Raw genomic sequence first — 18,757 nt, forward strand, 5'->3', positions numbered from 1 at the left:
AGGTTTCTATTCCTTCTCCAACAGTAGCCAGCACCAACTGCTTCAGAGGAAGGGGACAATTCTGGAATAACCTGCCCTTTTGGGCAGATTTCTTTCTAGCCCCCATCAGAGCTTGCACCCTCTTGCACGAGGGTTTATATCCCATGCAAAACTCTTGTCTCTTTGATATTTACCGCTACAACCATGGATCTTCTCATTATCCTCAGAAAAGTCCTGGCCTCCTTAGAATTTTGCTTAGCTCTTGGCCCCAAAGCAGTGAATTCCACAGGCTAACTGTGCATTGCATCAAAATCTCTGCCTAAAGAAACACTGTATATCTAAAAGCACCCTCAGTCAAATCCCCCCCACATATATATTATGTACGGGGTATATGATAATACATATAATCGTGGGATGGGAATAGATTGTATAATATATAACCTGAGCAATCAGAGCCTATATTTAGATATAATCTATCCCCGGACTGTGTGTATTTATATAACATATTGGAGTAGAGGATAGATTATATACATGTGGTATCTGACTGCTGAGATTCCATATGTAAATAACAGTATTTCCCCTATAGATTATATATGTTTAGAGAGAGCACTCCTGCCCCTTCCCAGCCTTCATTTGATTGCTTTATGTCTGGTCAGTTTCACTCCCTTCCTTGTCAGTCCCTTTCCCCTGCTGTTGTTTTTGTTGGGGTCTTTCCCAGAGCAGTAGGGAGGGGAGAGAAACTTGTTTATAAAGTGTACATTTTTAACAGTGAGAGTAATTAACCATTGGAACAATTCAGCAGGGGTCGTGGTGGATTCCCCATCAATGACCATTTTAAAATCAAGGTTGGATAGCTTTCCTAAAAGATCTGCTCTAGGAATTGTTTGGGAGAAGTTCTCTGGCCTGTGTTACGAAGGAGGTCAGACTAGATGATCACAATGATCTCTTCTGGAATCTATGAATATACATAGCACAGTTGGAAATCACATAACCTAGCAATCTGATTCCAGTTCCTCTGTGAAACCACTTCTGAAATTGACGAGTTCAAGTTGCTCATGGCAGCCAGTAGGAATAACAATAACCATAGCTAACCTCAGATAAAAACCCTTGATTAAACTGACCTGTCACCTTCCCCAGAGCCCTTAATAAGAGAATGAGCCCTGCGTACTGGAGCTGAGAACGTGACTTCTCTAGATTAGGGCTCTGATTTTGTCTCTGTGAAACAAACATTAGCCCCTAGAGATCGCAGGATGCCAATCGAGAACACAGCCGTCCTTCTATAGTGTGAGAAGAGTGCTATACGAGAATACAACCATGTTAAAACAAATGCAGAGAAATCCACCGCAGGGGAAAGGGAAGGGGTAACAATCTGTAAGTAGGCTTAGCAAAATTCAGTTTTTCTTCTTGTATAATTATGATGGATAATATCCATGTTTCTTTTGAAGCAGCTCTTTCGATTTTTATCAATTTAGATTTTCACAGTTGCAGGTAAAGTTATGGGGGGATGGAACAATAATTATTTAATGACCGCAGACACTGACATTCAAAAAGTTCAAGGTTTATAACCGTTCAGACACACATTGTCAGCATCACATGTCAAAAAAAACTCTCAAGCAGCATTTTTCTTACTTTGCCTAGATGTAAATATCAATTATTATCGAAGGAAATATTTTTTGTCAGTTTGTGTGCGTATAGCGAAAGCAACGTTTGCAGATAAAAATCTAATCGTCGCGAACCTTGCTGTAAGTATCTCCATTGGGAACAAACATTTGATAATGGGCCCTGCAATCTAGCAAACGAAGGTCTAACACAATCCAGTGGCTGGAAGTGGAAGCCAGACACAGTCAGACTGGAAATCAGGTGTAAGTGAGGGGAATTCACTGTTGGAACAATTTACCAGTTGGTAAATTGGTAGATTCTCCATCCCTGGCATTTTAAAATGAAGATTGGATGTTATGGTAGCATGGCCTAGTGAGTAGAGCACTGGGCTGGGATTCTGGAGACCTGAGTTACTGCCACTGGCTTGTTGGGTGACCCTGGGCAAGTCACTGTCTCCCACTGTGATTCAGTTTCCCCTTCTGTAAAATGGGGCTAGTGAGCCTGACTTCCTTTGTAAAGTGTTCTGAGATTTATGAGAGAGTGTGACTGAAGAGCTAGGGGTGATTATTGTATGCTCTTGTTCAAACATGAATGCTGTCTAGTGTCCTAGACAATCCAGAGAACGGGAACTGAACCCGGGAGTCCTGACTGCCAGCCCCCTGTTCTAACCACTAGCTCTCACTCCGCTCCCAGAGCCAGGGATAAAATCCGGGAGTCCTAATACCCATGTCTTTCTGGTCCAGGTACCCACTGAGGTCCTTTGCAAGGTAACCTTCAGCTAACCTTTCTTCCTCCCCCCCAGGATTCAGGATATACTCCTGTGGGTGACGTACGAGACCCCCGGCCGCGCAGGATATGGTCTAAGCACAGAGACCTGTCGCTCCCTGTTCCCAAGTTCAAGGTAAGCAGGGCGGGGTTTGCCTGGTCTCAGCTCTCCCTGGAGCGTCCCAGCTCCCTAGCATGACGGCAAGCTCCCCTCTGCCGCTCCCTGAGCCAGCCCCAGGGACCCTACTGCAGCGGCTCTCAGTGAGCTGCTAATCCTTCAGCTAGGCCATTCCCATCTGGATGTGTGCTGGAATCTAGCCAACTTCCAGAGCCTTTTGGCCACTGGGGGCTGCTGTGTAGTGAAGAGGGGTAGGTGGGATTCTCCCCACATGGGCCTGCGTTGGAGCCAGTGCCCGCTAGAGGGGAAAGGCCCTGTGTCCCATTCCCTACCCCTGAGCCAGCCAGTCCCCAACACTGGAGCCGGATGGGAACCAGCGTCTCCTAGAGGGGAAAAGGCCCTGTGTCCCATTCCCCACCACTTGAGCCAGCCAGTCAGTCCCTCTGCCCTGGTGCTGGATCACAGCTGGTGCCCCCTAGGTGGGAAGGGGCCCATTCCCCCTGCCTGGAGGCCGATGGGGGTCAGTGTGTGGGTGCTGATCTTTCCTCTCTCCCCGGTGGCAGCTGGACGAGTTCTACATTGGGCAGATCCCGCTGAAGGAGGTGACCTTCGCCCGGCTGAATGACAACATCAAGGAGCCCTTCCTGGCCGAGATGTGCAAGAAGTATGGGGAGATTGAGGAGATCGAGATTCTCTACAACCCCAAGAACCGCAAGCACCTGGGCCTGGCCAAGGTGCTTTTCACCAGCACCCGTGGAGCCAAGGAGACTGTCAAGAACCTGCATAACACCTCGGTCATGGGCAACATCATCCACGCCCAGCTGGACATCAAAGGTACCAACCTCACCTTGGAGCCCTTCCCTCCCCTCTCCTTGGGCCCCATGCTCCCCATTGTGCTTCATTCCTTTCCCTGTGGGTCAGTTCCCCAGCTGGTGCAAATCACTGTCGCTCCTTAAAAGCCAATGGGAATGAAGACAATGTAGCAGTGTTGGGGGATCAGTAGGGGGTGCTCTTCCCTCAGTGCCCCAGCTGGGGATCTAGGCCCTTAACTGGCAACAGGATGCCAACAACTTTCTAAGGAACGTGGCTGAAACCTCTCCGGTCAAAGACCCACCACGTGGCAGGGGTGGCTGCGCTCCCAGAAGGGGTGAGGGGCAGGGGACCCTTAGGCTCTGTTCGGAATGCAGGAGTGCATCTGGTTCCTGCATTCAGAGCCTGCATCTGGTCTGACCTCCTGGATAACCCAGGCCCTGGGATTCCTGCCTCCAGCCCACAGCTCCTGTCAGCTAGAGCAGATCTTGTCACCATCCAGTCACCTGGGAAGCGTCCTCCGCAGGAGGTGTCTTGTATTTTAAATACCTCCCCATTGGGGTCAGAGAGTGCTTCTCGTCTCCGACCCCTGGCATCTCCCCATTGGGGCTGGTTTTCTCTGCTGGGATCCTGTGGTAGCTGGCTCCTCTTTGTGTGATAACAGAGGGAAATCCCAAATCGGACCCTTGCACCCATTGCGTGTCATCGTTTCAGTCCAGAAGGGACCAACGGATCATCTAGTCTGGCCTCCTTTATGACCCAGGCTGGTGGTTTGTGTCCGTACACCCCTATACGGAGCCCAGAGACTTTAGACTGAAGCAGCTCAGTCTTCAGGAAACTAAACTGTGCCCCAGGGATTGATCAAGGGGGCAGCCGTAGGGGCAGCCGAGATCAGACGGCCAGCAGGGTGACCCAGCTTAAGCCCCAGCTTCCTTCTGGGGGAAGCTGCTGGGACGAAGAATGGCCGGTTGCCGCCGCCTTTCACTCATCCTTGTGCCATCCCCATTCCATAAAGGACCCCAGATGTGCCAGGACTCTGTATCTGGCTGGCTTCCTGTTCCCCTAAGAGTCCCACTCTGTCTTTCCACCTCCCGGATATGCTGTGATCGCCGCTTAGCTGAGCCGTTCTGTCAGCAAACTGGAAAAATGGGGTGGGCGCCATTTAGTGGTATTTGGTGTCGCTGTTGCGCTCTGCCCCAGGAGCGGCTGCATCGTGAATCACCGACTAGAATTACCAAGCCTGACCTTTTCTCTCAAATGTGCTCTCTCCCTGCCCCTACAGGACAGCAGCGGATGAAGTACTATGAGCTGATCGTCAACGGCTCCTACACCCCTCAGACTGTTCCCACCGGGGGCAAATCTCTGAGCGAGAAATTCCCAGCGCCTGTGACCCAGGCTGAGACGGTACAGGAGGCTGGCGGGGTGGGCTGGGAGCCAGGCTCTTACTCCACGTCTCAGATTCAGGCATCGATGGCCATGTTTAGGATTGGGAATAAGTAGCCTGACTTGTCAGAGCTACAAACTGTTCTCCAGCTGCCCAAGAGGTGGCTGCATCTCAGCTCCAGGCAAGCCATCCCTGTGCAGCGTTGTGTGTAGCCATTATCCTGCTGCACCGCCCCAGAGCTGGCTGCATCTCACTGCCAGGTGAGCCATCCCCATGTGGCGCTGCTGTGCAGCTGTCCTTCAGGTGCTCCTGCCCAGGGGTGCCTGCATCTGAGTGCCTGGCGAGCCACCCCTGTGCAGTGCTGTGTGTGGCTGTTCCCCAGCTGCCCTGCCCCAGAGGTGGCTGCATCTCAGAGCCAGGCGAGCCATCCCCATGCGGTGTCGCTGTGTGGCGGTTCCCAGCTGCCCCGCCCCAGAGGTGGCTGCATCTCAGAGCCGGGCGAGCCACCCCATGCGGTGTCGCTGTGTGGCGGTTCCCAGCTGCCCTGCCCCAGAGGTGGCTGCATCTCCGAGCTGGGCGAGCCATCCCCATGCGGTGTTGCTGTGTGGCGGTTCCCAGCTGCCCTGCCCCAGAGGTGGCTGCATCTCAGAGCTGGGCGAGCCATCCCCATGCGGTGTTGCTGTGTGGCGGTTCCCAGCTGCCCTGCCCCAGAGGTGGCTGCATCTCAGAGCTGGGCGAGCCATCCCCATGCGGTGTCGCTGTGTGGCGGTTCCTAGCTGCCCCACCCCAGATGTCTTTAAACTTCTTTTCCTTCCTCCTGTAGTCAGAGTCCCGACGGCGCCAATCCACCGACTCCTCCTACTCAGCCAGCACTGTGGGTTCGACGCCCGGCAATGGGACCCCTTGCTCTCAGGACACCCCATACTCCAGTGCTCGCCAGGACACCCCCTCGTTCTATGGTCAGTTTACCCCCCAGTCGTCCCAGGGGACCCCGCACACCCCCCGAGGAGGAACGCCGTATTCCCAAGACTCGGCCTACTCCAGCAGGTACCTGCTCTGCACTCTCTGCTGGACCTAATGCTCAGCTTCCCTGCGCCATTAGCGTTCACGCCAGGCAGCTGGGCTGGAGCTGAGCCTGGATGGGAGACTGAGAGGGTGCTGCAGGGAGTGGGGCAGGGGCTCAGTGGTGGGTGCTTTCCCTGGCAGTCAGTTCTAGACCCCAATGCCCCAGTGTGGCACTAGGGGGCACTGTGCTGCAGGGAGCGGGGCAGGGCCTCAGTAGGGGCCGCTCTCCTTTGGCAGTCAGGGCTGGCCCCTGTGTGGCACTAGGGGGTGCTGTGTTGCAGGGAAGGGAGTCAGCAGGGTGCGCTCTCCCCTGGCAGTCAGTGCGGTGCTAGGGGGCGCTGTGCTACGGGGCAGGGCCTCAGTAGGGGCCGCTCTCCTTTGGCAGTCAGGGCTGGCCTCAGTATCTCAGTGCTGGATGAGCCGGCCTTGTGCGGCGTTGTGTGTGGCTGTGATCCAGCTGCCCCGACCCGCTCGGTGTGAGCGGCGGTGGGTCTAACAGCTGTTCCTGCGGTGCCCGGATTTCACTGCCTGTGTCTTTCCTCCTCCATCTCCTAGGCAAGGCACGCCCAGCTACTCCAGTTATCACCCGGAGCCGACCTCCTACAAGTCCCGCAGGCACGAGAACAGCTACCCGGAGTCGTATTCCCGCCGGCACTACTCTGCTTCCTCCTCCTCCTCCTCCTCTTCCTCCTCCACAGCTGCCGCCACCGCCGCCTCCTCGCACTACCGCCCCAATGACCCCCACTACTCGCCCTACAACCAGCAGTACGAGGGGGCAGGCGGGCGCTACCAACGCCGCCACTCCTCCGAGGGACGCTCCTCCTCACACCACTCCTCCTCTTCCTCCGCCCACCGCTCCCACCAAAGAGAGGACTCCACTTATCAGTCCCGGCACCGGGAGCGCCCCCAGCGGGACGATCCCACCCCTGCTTCTTCTTCCTCTTCCTCCTCCTCCTCTTCTTCTTCCTCTTCCTCCTCCTCCTCTTCTTCTTCCTCTTCCTCCTCCGCTTCCACCACGGCAGCTTCTTACCCCGTGGCTCCAGCCACGCCGGATGGGACCCTCTTCCAGAACAGCCACAGCTTCGGCCAGCAAGGGGAGTCCTTCGCAGCCCCTAGTGCCATCTACCCTCCCTACCCGGCCCCCCTGGAGCCCTTCCCGCTACCCCCGGAGCCACACCCCTGTGATCAGGATTACCGGCTGCTGCCCACGGCTGAGACCTTTGCTGCCAACTCCCTGCCCCCCACGGAATTTCTGGCTCAGGAAAGCAAGGAAGAGCCCAGCCCTGCGGCTGCCAGCGCTGAAGATCAGGCCCAGTCGCCGGCCCCCCAGGCCTCGCCGGCCCGTTTGGGCTCCCCGGCACCAGAGACCACCAATGAGAGCGTCCCATTTGCCCACCACAGCAGCCTGGATTCGCGCATTGAGATGCTGCTGAAGGAGCAGAGGTCCAAGTTCTCCTTCCTCAATTCAGACACTGAGGAAGACGAGGAGGAAGGGGGCAAGGCGGGGGCAAAGGGGGCAGAACCGCATGGGCCCTGCACCCCGCCCCCACCCCTGCCTGTCAGCTTTGAGGATGTGGTACCAGCTCCGGACGCCGGGGTAGAGTCGCCTAAGGCCAACGGGCAGGACAGGGTGAGATGCTGCTCCTGGGGTCTGGGAGGGGGTGGGGTCTAGTGAATTAGAGGGCGGGGGAAGGGGGGCGCTGGGAGTCAGGACTCCTGGGTTCTATCAGCAGTTGTGGGAGGGGAGTGGGATCTAGTGGGTTAGAGCAGGGGGGCTGGAAGCCAGGACTTGTGGGGATGATGTGGGTTTGGAGAGGGAGGAGAGGGGTGGGATTGGAGGGTGGGGTGGGGGTGGGAGTGCTGCGGGAGGGGGCAGCGGGTGTCCGGGTAGGACAGGGCCTGTTGCTGGAACGGGGGGGCGTGTCATAACCCCGCCTCCTTCCCCAGGCCTCCCAGCAGTCATCGGGCGAGGACATGGAGATCTCGGAGGAGGAGGCGGAGGAGGAGCCCACGGGGTCGGCGCCGGCCGATCCACACTTCCCGGTGCTGCCTGCGGGCCTCGGCCACCTCCCGCTGGGTGTCTCGGCCTTCGCCCACCCACCGGAGCCGCCCCCTACCTACCCACTGCAGCCCCTCATGTCAGTCTCCCTGCCCCACCTGACGGGTGAGGCCGACTACCCCCAGGCCCCACCACCCCACCACCTGCAGGCGCCGGGCCTCCCGGACTACGGGGCGCAGGCAGGCACGGCGGGCACAGGACCCGGGGCGGCTGCTCCCCCCCACATCTATGACTTCGTTAACTCCCTGGAGCTGATGAACCGGCTGGGCAACCAGTGGGGCGGGATGCCCATGTCCTTCCAGATGCAGACCCAGATGCTGAGCCGGCTGCACCAGCTGCGCCAGGGCAAGGGGCAGTTCGAAGAGCCCTTCCCCTACCATCAGGAGGCAGCGTTCGCCAGCCACCCACTCTATGGGCACTACCTGCTGGACCAGGACAGCCGCCACTTCCCGAGAGACCAGCTTTTCCTGCAGCAGCCGGCCAGCACCGAGGAGCCACCGCCCGGCTCGGAGCAGCCCCCGCCTCCGCCGCCCCCGTCACAACCGCAGCGACTGCTGGACTACCGGGCAGCGACGTGGGGCTACCAGGAGGAGGCGCCCTGCAACCCACATGCTTCCACTGTGGACAGCGTCCTGGCCACCCTGACTCAGGAGATGAAGAGCATCATGCAGCGTGACCTCAACCGCAAGATGGTGGAGAATGTGGCCTTCAGCACCTTCGACAAGTGGTGGGAGCGCAAAGAGCAGAAAGCCAAGGTGAGAGCCGGGAGCCCCCCACTATTGGAGCTGTGGGGCCTCCCCGACCTCCAGCCCCTTGTGAGTTGGAGCAGTGGGCACCCCCAACCTCCAGCCCTGGTATCTCTTCCCCTCTCCACCAACTCCCTGGAAATCAGAGCATTGACCGCCCCCCGCACCCTACCGCCAGCCTACTGGGTGGTGCAGGAGTATGCCTCTCCAACCCCGCAGCCATGAGCCCCTCCAGCCCTCTTATCTCCCTCCCGCTTCCCCATTTCCAGATGCTGTGGGCGTGCCCCCACCCCTCCCTGTGTCAAGCCACTGGTTGGCACTGTTCCTGACTCAGGCCTTGTCGAAAAGGGGGGTGGGTTCCATTTTCAGAGTGGGGGCTGGAAGTCAGGATGTGCCTGGATTCTATTCCACCCTTGGGAGGGCAGTGGGTCTGGTGGGTTTGAATGGGGGCTGGGCCTGGGAGTGAGGCCTCCTGGGTTCAATTCCCAGCTCTGGGAGGGGAGTGGGGTCTAGTGGGTTAGAGCAGGGGGGCTGGGAGCCAGGACTTGGGTTCTATCCCTGTGTCTGTGTGGGCGAGTGGGACCTAGTGAGTTAGAGCAGGGGGGCTGGGTTCAATGTGCACTTCTGCACCCTGTGCCATTCCCAAGGCAGAACTCAGCCCCCCCGGCATGGGGCCTTGTCACGGGGCTCTTGGCAGAGTTATAATAGGGTGTCCTGGCTTCAGCCCTTCCAAAACGCAGCCAAGCAACAGGCCAAGGAGGAGGAGAAGGAGAAAACCAAACTCAAAGATCCGGCCCTGCTGTCCTTGGTCGACTGGGCCAAGAGCGGCGGCACCGTCAGCCTCGAGGGCTTCAGCTTCGGAACCGGCCTCCGTGGGGCACTCAGGCTCCCGTCCTTCAAGGTAAATGTACCTCAGCTGCCTGGGAATGGACATGGGGCCTTTCCCCTTTGGGGGACGCTGGCTCTCATCTGGTCCCAGGGCGTGGGACTGGCTGGCTGATGGGGGGGCGGGGGAGGGATGGACATGGGGCCTTTCCCCTCTAGGGGGCGCCTGCTCTTAGCCTGTCAACTCCCCAAGCTGCTCCTGTCCCTGGCAGCCACTGTGCTCTTTGCAGGTGAAAAGGAAAGAGCCTTCTGAGATCTCGGAGAGCAGTGAAGAGACGCGACCCCGGCCTTCCACTCCCGCGGAGGAGGAGGAGGAGGATGGTGAGCAGTCTCTTGTGAGCGGTGTCAGTGGGATTGGGAGTTCTATCCCCGGCCTTGGGAGGGGGGTGGCAGTTTAGTGGGTGAGAGCGGGGAGCCTCGATTCTCTCCCTACCTTTGGGACGGCAGTGGGGTCTTGTGGGTTAGAGCGGGGGGGCTTTGAGCCAGGACAGCTGGGTTCTATCCCCAGCACTGGGAGGGGAGCTGGTTCTAGTGGGTTAAAATAGTGGGGGCTGGGAGCCAGGACTCCTGGATTCTGTCCCTGGCCTTGGGAGGAGAGTGGGTCTGGTGGGTTAGAGTAGTTGGCTTGGAGCCAGGACTCCTTGGATCTCTCCCCAGCTCTGGGAGGGCAGTGGGCTCTGGTGGATTGGAGAAGGGCGGGGGGGGCGGGCTGGCTGGCTGGCAGCCAGCTAGGACTCCTGGGTTCATCTCCCTGTAAATGTTCCCTGCCCTTGCCCCTCACAGACAAGGAGGCTGCTCAAGGACCAAAGGGATCCAAGCGGGATGAAGAGTGGATCAAGGGGCCGGGCAAGCGACGGAAGCTCTTCTGCCTGGACAGCGAAGGGGAAGAGACCTCTGAAGAGTCATCCTCGGAGAAGGTGAGAGCAGCCGCCACTTCTAGCCCATCTCCAGCAGTCTGTTCCCCGGCACAGGTGGAGACCCCCTGTCCGGGCCCATCTTCTCTGCATGTAATCCCTTCCCTGTCTGTCTGCCTCAGTTTCCCCTCCCCATTTGAAGACTCCATCTCCCAGGTAAGTTGAGGGTGGTTTGCCTGGGGGTCAGGGAGCCCCCAAAGGTAAAAGATTCTCCCAGCCTTTCCAGAACCCCAAGAGCTCTCTCCATGTGCCCTATTTTATCCTTTCAAGGAGGAGGAAGACGACGAGCCGGATGAAGAGGAGGAGGAGGAAGAGCAGCGGCGGGAGGAGGAAGAGGAGGATGCAGCACACAGCGACAAGGAAGAGGAATCAGAAGGTAAAAGAACTGGGATGTTTCCCATTGTTGGCACTAGGGGGCGCTGCGCTGCAGGGGGCGAGGCAGGGCTCAGCAGGGGGCGCTCAACCCTGGCAGTCAGTGCTGGCCCCAGTGCCCAGCGTTAACAGCACATAAAGATCCGTCTTTCAGATGAGGCAGGGACCAGGCCTCTGATGTTCGATGGTGATCAAAAGTCCTGGATCCTCTTCAGCAAGAGTCGGAGCACGAACCCCGGTGTGCTGGCCAGATCCGCTTACTGCGCTCTGGCTCCCTCTTTCCCCCCTGTGCATCCAGCCCAACGCAGAGCTCTCCATCGCTTCCCCCCGAAAGATTGAATGTTTGTGTGGGGCTGTTACCCAGCTGCCCCCCAGCACTGGGCGAGCCGCCCCCATGTGGTAGCACTGTTCCTCAGCTGCCGCGCATCCCTGTGCAGAGTCACTGTGCGGCTGTTCCCAGCTGCCCCGCCCCAGAGGTGGCTGCATCCCAGCACGGGGAGAGCCATTCTTGTGCAGTCACTGTGCGGCTGTTCCCAGCTGCTCCGCCCCAGAGGTGGCTGCATCTCAGCATGGGGAGAGCCGTCACTGTGTGGCTGTTCCCAGCTGCCCCGCCCCAGAGGTGGCTGCATTGCGGCACGGGGAGAGCCATCCCTGTGCAGAGTCACTGTGCGGCTGTTCCCAGCTGCCCCACCCCAGAGGCGGCTGCATCTCAGCACGGGGAGAGCCATCCCTGTGCAGTCACTGTGCGGCTGTTCCCAGCTGCCCCGCCCCAGAGGTGGCTGCATCCCAGCACGGGGAGAGCCATTCTTGTGCAGTCACTGTGCAGCTGTTCCCAGCTGCCCCGCCCCAGAGGTGGCTGCATCTCAGCACAGCAAGAGCCATCCCTGTGCAGAGTCACTGTGCGGCTGTTCCCAGCTGCCCCGCCCCAGAGGTGACTGCATTGCGGCATGGGGAGAGCCATCCCTGTGCAGAGTCACTGTGCGGCTGTTCCCAGCTGCCCCGCCCCAGAGGTGGCTGCATCTCAGCACGGGGAGAGCCATCCCTGTGCAGAGTCACTGTGCGGCTGTTCCCAGCTGCTCCGTCCCAGAGGTGGCTGCATCGCGGCAATAGATTGCTATACAGTGGAGACTGAGCTGCCCTTTGCTTTGCCTAGAAGCAGCAGAGAGCGAGGACTCCTCTATATACTCCCTTTACGAGGAATCAGACGAAGACAGCGACAGCGCTTCGGACTCTGAGAGCAGCTCGTCCTCCTCCTCCTCCTCCTCGGACGAAGCGGAGAACACCATGGACGAGTCCACCATGGACAGCTGCCCCGTGGAGCCAGCAGGGAAGGAGAGCAAAGCTGCGTCCTTGGCAGGCACGGAACTGGACAAGGTCAAAGAGGCCACGCTAGGTACGTAGCCAATTACATCCATCCCCTCAGGAAGGGCAGGATCGTTCCCAACTGTCTGCTTCCCGACAGAGATGGAGAGACCCCATCCGGGCCCATCTCACCTGCCCCCACCCAGGGCAGGGTTTTCCCCGACGCTGGTAGAGATGGAGACGCCCCATTTGGGCCCATCTCGCCCGTGCCCACCCGGGGCTGGGTCGTCCCCAGCCATCTGCTCCCTGGCAGAGATGGAGATGCCCCGTCTAGCAGGAGCGGAGGGTGAGAGTACGTTGTTGGAGATCAGGGATATCATGCCATGTGTCGGGGCCCACGGACGGCAGGATGGGGGCCATGCCGGGAAGGGGTTGAGCTGACATAGGCTCTTCCGGCTGAGGCCTGTGGTGGGAGGCACTGAAGTGGGGTGCAGGACGGGCCAGGCCAGGAGGCAGTGAGGGGCCCTGGGTTCCATCTCGGTGTGTGGTTGGGGTGCTCTCTAACCCCCTGTGATCTCCCTTCTCGCAGAGCCCGCAGCGGAGCAGAAAGCCGCCCCCCCGGAGGAGCGTGAGGCTGAGCTGACTCCTCGCCCCTCCTCGCCCATCCCCCTCCTGCCACCCCCCAAGAAGCGCCGGAAAACAGTCTCCTTCTCAGCCCCTGGCGAGGAGGAGGTGGCCAAGGCGGGGGCAGAGAAGGTGGCCGAAGTAGCCCCGTCCTCACTTCCCCTTCCTCCCCCGCCCCCGCCCCCTGCCGAGGAGCTAGCACCTCCCCCAGTAGTGCCTGTGGAACCCGCCGCGCCAATGCCCCAAGTGCCCTTAGCGCAGGACACCCCCCGCCCTGCCACGCCGCCCCCTGCCCCCAAGCCTCCCTTCAGTGGGGGGCGTAAGCGGGAGCCCCCCAAAGCCAGCCAAAGAACCATCAGCAACCTGCCGGCCGACCACGCCTCGCTGGTGAAGTGCTGGGCCGAGGAGCCACCTGCCGGCAGCGGACGCCGTCGCTCCCGTTCCCGCTCCTCGGAGCCCCCACGGCCCCTGGCCAGTGGGGAGGCCGAGCGGCTGCGGCTTCGGGAGCAGCTGGGCGCCTCCTCCCTCCTGGAGCTGGCCAACCAGCCCGAGGCGGGCGGTGTGGACCTGGCCGTGCTGGCAGACATCGCCCTGAAGATGCCCATTGGCTGCGCCAAAGAGGAGGCTGAGGATTCAGAGGGCACGGAGACGTCCGATGAGGCGGAGGAGCAGTCGCCCCCCCGCGCCCTGCCCGCACCCCGAGACAACAGCATCCTCCTGGAGCACAACTACGCCATGGCTGTGAGAGCGGCGCCGCCACCTCCCCGGCGAGCAGCCAAGGCCGAGGAGGAGGCCCCGGGCCCAGCTGAGCTGCTGCGGGTGGATCTCTTCGGGGGGCACGTGGGGGAGGTGCTGGAGGCCCCGGAGGAGGTGGTGGCGGAGGCCAGCGAGGCCAAGGCTGAGCCCGAGGTGGGCGCCCTCCTGGCACTGGCTGGGGAGGAGCGGGCCAGGAGGAAGCGACACCGAGACAAAGAGGAGGCACCGGACTCCCCGGCCTCGGAGCCCTGCCCCTCGGAGAGCGAAGAAGAAGAGGAGGAGAGCGAGGACGCTGACGCTGGCGAGACGCGCCGGAGGACGCTGCGCTCCCACTCGCACAAGCCCTGGCCTCAGCCCCTTCCCTCCTTTGAGACCCGCAGCGAGTTCGAGCAGATGACCATCCTCTACGACATCTGGAACTCGGGACTGGACGTGGAGGACATGCACTACCTGAAACTCACCTACGAGCGCCTGCTGCAGGAGGACAACAGCACCGACTGGCTCAACGACACCCACTGGGTGCACCACACCAATATCCTTACTGTGGAGCCTCTGGGGGGGGCGCTGGCTCCCATCCCATCCCAGGTGGGGTGGAGGGGGGCTGGCAATGGGACACGGGACCTTTCCCCTCTAGGGGGTGCTGGCTCCCATCCCGTTCAGCACGGGGCTGGAGGTGGGGAAGGTGACGGGGAGCGGGGGGGGGGGTTCCCCTCTAGGGGGAGTTGGCTCCAATCTGGCCCCAGGGTGAGGGACCTGCTGGCTCAGGGACTGAGAAATGGGACACGGGACCTTTCCCCTCTGGGGGCGCTGGCTCCCATAAGGCCCCAGAGGTTTAGCAGTCAGCTGAATGCCTGGTGTCCTAGAGAACATGAGATTGTGGGGTCTGTACCCTGTGGCCTGAGCGGTTGGCATCCCTGTCTGCCCCTGTTGGCACAGCTCATGCTGCCAGCCCGAGAGAGGCTGAACGGCCCATGGATCCTGTCCCGTGGAGGGGATGAGGAGTCTGGGCATGTTGGTCTCTCCCAGCCGGCCTTTTCCTTAACCTCTGCCCCCACTCACCAACATTGCCAACCCCAAGCGGAAGCGGAAGTCGTCGGACCTGCGGGAGCACCAGACTGGCTGTGCCCGCAGCGAAGGCTACTACCCCATCAGCAAAAAGGAGAAGGACAAATATCTCGACGTGTGTCCTGTGACGGCACAGGAGCTGGAGGTGATGGACACCCAGGTATCAGGAGCGTCCCCGGCAGCCTGAGCCCCTGGCAGAGATGGAGACGCCCTGGGGGGCCCATCTCCACTTGGGGCAGGATTGTCCCTGACTGCTTGTTCCCCGGGCAGAAATGGAGACGCCCCAGTCGGCCCCATCTCGCCTGTCCCCACCCAGGGCAGGTCGTCCCCACCAGCTTGTTCCCCTGGCGGAGATGGAGACACCCCAGCTGGGCCAGTCTCACCGGGGGACGGGATTGTCACCTGGCAGAGGTGGAGATACCCCAGCCGGGCCCATCTCGCCTGTCCCCACCCAGGGCTGAATCATCCCCGGTCGCCTGTTCCCCTTGCAGACTTGGAGAGTGGGTGGGGGCGTCGGTGATGTGATCCCTTTTGCGAGGACAGATGCTCTAACCCCCTCTCCTGCCGTCTCCCAGGGCACCAACCGCATCCTGTCGGAGCGGAGGTCGGAGCAGCGGCGCCTGCTCAGCGCCATCGGCTCCTCTGCCATCCTGGACAGCGACTTGCTGAAGCTCAATCAGCTCAAGGTATGTGCTCAGCGCTGCGGATCCTCGGTGGGGCATGTGGGGCAGGACTGGCTTCCCTGGCTACAGAAGGGCAGAGGATGTCTTGGGAGGCACTGACCCCAGTGCACTAGGGGGCCCTGTGCTGCAGGGAGTGGGGTGGAGGGCTCAGCAGGGGGCGCTCTCCCCTGGCGGTCAGTCCTGGCCCCCTTGCCCACTGTGGCTCTGGGGGTGCTGTGCAGCAGGATGTGGGGCAGCAGTTCGGTGCAGGGACATGACTGCCCCTAAGACCAGTGTGTCCCAGTCACACCAGTACTGTAACCGTCCTGTCCCCCCTCACTCCAGTTCCGTAAGAAGAAGCTGCGGTTTGGCCGGAGCCGTATCCATGAGTGGGGCCTGTTCGCCATGGAGCCGATCGCTGCCGATGAGATGGTGATTGAGTATGTGGGGCAGAACATCCGGCAGGTGAGTCCAGGGGTGTGGCAGTGGCACTGCCCTATCGGTGCCAGGCTCTGTGTGTGTGTGTGGGGGGGTGAAATTGACAAGGGTCTGTCCCCCAGTTGCCCTACCCCACAGGTGGCTGCATCTCAGCACGGGGTGAGCCATCCGTGTGCAGTGCGGCTCTTCTCCAGCTGCCCCTCCCCAGAGTTGGCTGCCATTCGGTGCCAGGCGAGCCGTCGGTGTGCAGCTGTTCCCGCAGGGTTCAGTGGCAGGCTGCGGGCAGTGCATGGCCCAGGCTCTCGGTGTCTTCACCGCTATCCCCCTGCCTGCAGGTGGTGGCCGACATGCGGGAGAAGCGCTACGTGCAGGAGGGCATCGGCAGCAGCTACCTGTTCCGCGTCGACCACGACACCATCATCGATGCCACCAAGTGCGGCAACCTGGCCCGCTTCATCAACCACTGCTGCACGGTGAGGGGACGGGGCTGCTGGCTTCTCACCCGGGCCGGGGGGGCACCCGTGGGCTCAGGGAGTGGGGACAGGGCTGCTGGCTTCTCATGCTGGGGGAGCATCCGTGGGCTCAAGGAAGGGGGACAGAGCTGCAGGCTTCATTCCCTGAGGCGGGCGCCTGTGGGTTCAAGAGCGGGGACAGAGCTGCTGGGCTTCTTGCCCTGAGTGGGGGCACCCGTGGACTCAGGGAGGGGGGACCAGGCTGCTGGCTTCTCACCCTGCGGGGGTGCCTGTGGGCTCAGGGAGAGGCCTCAGTGCCTGTCGAGTCGGTGTGAGGGCATCTGTGCTCCAGGTTGTTCCTCATCCCCTCCCTCTCCACCCAGGCTTCATGAGAGTCTGTACGCAGTGCCCTGGGTAGGGGTCGGAGCCGCTGGGCCGGGCTCCCTCTGTTCCTGGATTTGTTCATCCACCCGTCCAGGCTCTGTCTGCTTCCACCCGTCCCTCCCTCCCAGCTCTCTGTCCGCCTGTCCTCTGTCCGCCCCTCCGTCCCCTCGCTCGTCTCCAAGCTTGGTCTGTCAGTCTGGGCCACCCTGCTTATATGGCGCCGCTTTACAGCTGGGGAAGCCAAGGCCCGGAGAGATGCAGCGACTCTGCGTTCACACAGGGAGTCAGTGGCAGAGCGGGATTGATCCCCAATCTCCTGGGTCCCTGCCCTCCGTAGCCTGTGTACCAATGAGAGCAGGGCTCAAGGGCGCTGGGGTGGGCTCTCCATATCCCCGTGGGAGGGCCCTCCCAGCTGGGGCGGGTGTGGATAACGTGGCTGTAGCTCACCCCACTCCCTGTATCCCTCAGCCCAACTGCTACGCCAAAGTGATCACCATAGAGGCTCAGAAGAAGATCGTCATCTATTCCAAGCAGCCCATCAGCGTCAACGAGGAGATCACCTACGACTACAAGTTCCCCATCGAGGAGAACAAGATTCCCTGCCTGTGCGGCACCGAGAACTGCCGCGGCACCCTGAACTGAGAGCCGTATTTATTGTGTTCCCTGCCCCGTCCTCCGGCGCCTTATGAGCTCCACGTGGCTTGGTAATGGGGCCCGCGGCCAGTCGGTTCTCTGCCGGGATCCACCCTCCCCCTGGGGAAGCCAGGTCCGGATTCAGGTTGCCTTTAGTGATCCCCGCCCACCCTGCAGATTGGCTCCAGAGCCAATGTTGACAGCGTTTTGGCAGGAGATGAGTTGGAAGCAGCTTTTCCCAGGCAAGACTCGTTCCTTCCCCGCCCACGACTCCCAACATGCAGATCTGCTTAGGACCAGGGGCGCTTGACCCAAATCCCCAGGATGCTTTGGGGGCAGCAGAGCAGAGTGTGTGCTGAGAGCAGAGCTGCCCTCTTTCCAACGCAGTTGGGAGTTTTGCGTTGCATTTATATTCCCTGCCTCTGAAGAGGAATTCGGGTCCTTGCCTGCAGGATCCTTCCCTTCTCCCCTGTCCTCCTGCTTGATGGACACCTGTCGCCACCCAGTTGTCAGGGGAAGGGAGCCGAGCATGGTGGGAAATGCCGTGGTCTTGCCATGGTCAGTACGCAAGCAGCTGAAAGCGCCAGCTGTGTATCTAATCATCCAAGGGGTCGGAGTCCAAAGCATTAGAGCCTGAAGCAGACTCTTCCTGTCCCCCCATCTGTTTGTTCCTGCTGCTCTTCCCACCCAGTCCCCCACCCGCACCAGGTAGCTCCCGAGCGCCCTCTACAGAGGGGGAGGATCTGTTTAGCATGGTCGGGTTTTTACTGTTCTGTTCCCCCTCTCATCAATTTTATAACAGGTGCCACTCCTGATTCACTCCACAATGATCACAGCCTTCACCCTTTGATTGCAGTGCCTCGCAAAGTCCCGCAACCCTTTAGCATTAATGTCCTGATATTTCTTTCCCCTCTAAAGGGGGAGAAATCTTTCCCTCTGGACAAAACAAAACAATACCCAGTCCCCTCTCAAATATAACAGAACCAATCAGATCACTTCATCTCCGTATCCTGCTGCCAATCAGTGTGTGCCCCTCCCCCCCGACATATTAAAAAAAAACAAAAACACAAATAGATAATAATAAAGGGGCTGGATTCTCCTCTCGCTCACCCCAGTGTCGCTCGGGCAGAGCGTATCTCCAGCGTAAGCTGAGACCAGAATCAAGACCCCCTGTTAATTTTTCTTTAGGAGAAGAAAGTTGTGTATATATTCCAGATGGACTGGCTGTTTCTTGTAGAAACACACAAAAGTTATTGGTATGTAAATATTCTTTTTATTATTTTTTTCCCCTCTTCCTACTAAAAAAGAAAAAAATGGTTGTAAATAATAGCTCTCTTTTTCCCCTCGCCCCAATTTAATTTCCTTCAAGGGAAAGTTTGCTTTATTATCCCTGGGGTGAAAGCAGAAAGCCCTTTATGGATGGGCACTGGAGAAAATATAGTTTGTTTGAGTTGCTTTTTTTATGGGAGTCGGTTCTGAAAGACGGGAAAACAGGAAATCTGGCTCCATATCCACAAGCCAATCTTGCCCCAACTTTTGTGGTGTCGTTCGCGCATCTCAACCCGACGCTGGTTGGGATTATGGCTCTGTTTTCAAAAGATGAATGCTTCCCCCCGGTAGATTTTGTCAAGGTGGCTGGACTGTCCAGGGTCCAATCTATGAGATGTTGATTTGCCTTCAACTCTGTTTTGATGGGATTTTGTTTGGGAAAGCAGTTAAATTCCTGTCCCTGTTTCTGAGCTTTG

At 59.5% G+C, this 18,757-nt stretch overlaps 1 protein-coding gene across 1 annotated transcript in view; it reads left to right on the forward strand.

Annotated features, from left to right (window-relative positions):
- Positions 1-18,757, forward strand: part of SETD1A (SET domain containing 1A, histone lysine methyltransferase) — a 46,770-nt gene that overhangs the window by 25,112 nt on the left and 2,901 nt on the right. The window contains exons 4-20 of the mRNA XM_074954280.1: positions 2,381-2,479; positions 3,025-3,295; positions 4,554-4,675; positions 5,479-5,702; positions 6,276-7,350; positions 7,668-8,534; positions 9,250-9,426; positions 9,641-9,731; positions 10,194-10,327; positions 10,595-10,700; positions 11,850-12,089; positions 12,588-13,910; positions 14,434-14,603; positions 15,019-15,129; positions 15,451-15,570; positions 15,879-16,016; positions 16,848-18,268. Of these exons, the coding sequence (XP_074810381.1) occupies positions 2,381-2,479; positions 3,025-3,295; positions 4,554-4,675; positions 5,479-5,702; positions 6,276-7,350; positions 7,668-8,534; positions 9,250-9,426; positions 9,641-9,731; positions 10,194-10,327; positions 10,595-10,700; positions 11,850-12,089; positions 12,588-13,910; positions 14,434-14,603; positions 15,019-15,129; positions 15,451-15,570; positions 15,879-16,016; positions 16,848-17,021 (5,442 nt within the window). The 3' untranslated portion in view covers positions 17,022-18,268. The remainder of the gene's footprint in view (positions 1-2,380; positions 2,480-3,024; positions 3,296-4,553; positions 4,676-5,478; positions 5,703-6,275; positions 7,351-7,667; positions 8,535-9,249; positions 9,427-9,640; positions 9,732-10,193; positions 10,328-10,594; positions 10,701-11,849; positions 12,090-12,587; positions 13,911-14,433; positions 14,604-15,018; positions 15,130-15,450; positions 15,571-15,878; positions 16,017-16,847; positions 18,269-18,757) is intronic.

The sequence above is a fragment of the Natator depressus genome, chromosome 6 (genome assembly GCF_965152275.1).
Source record: "Natator depressus isolate rNatDep1 chromosome 6, rNatDep2.hap1, whole genome shotgun sequence".
NCBI classification, from domain to species: Eukaryota; Metazoa; Chordata; order Testudines; family Cheloniidae; genus Natator; species Natator depressus.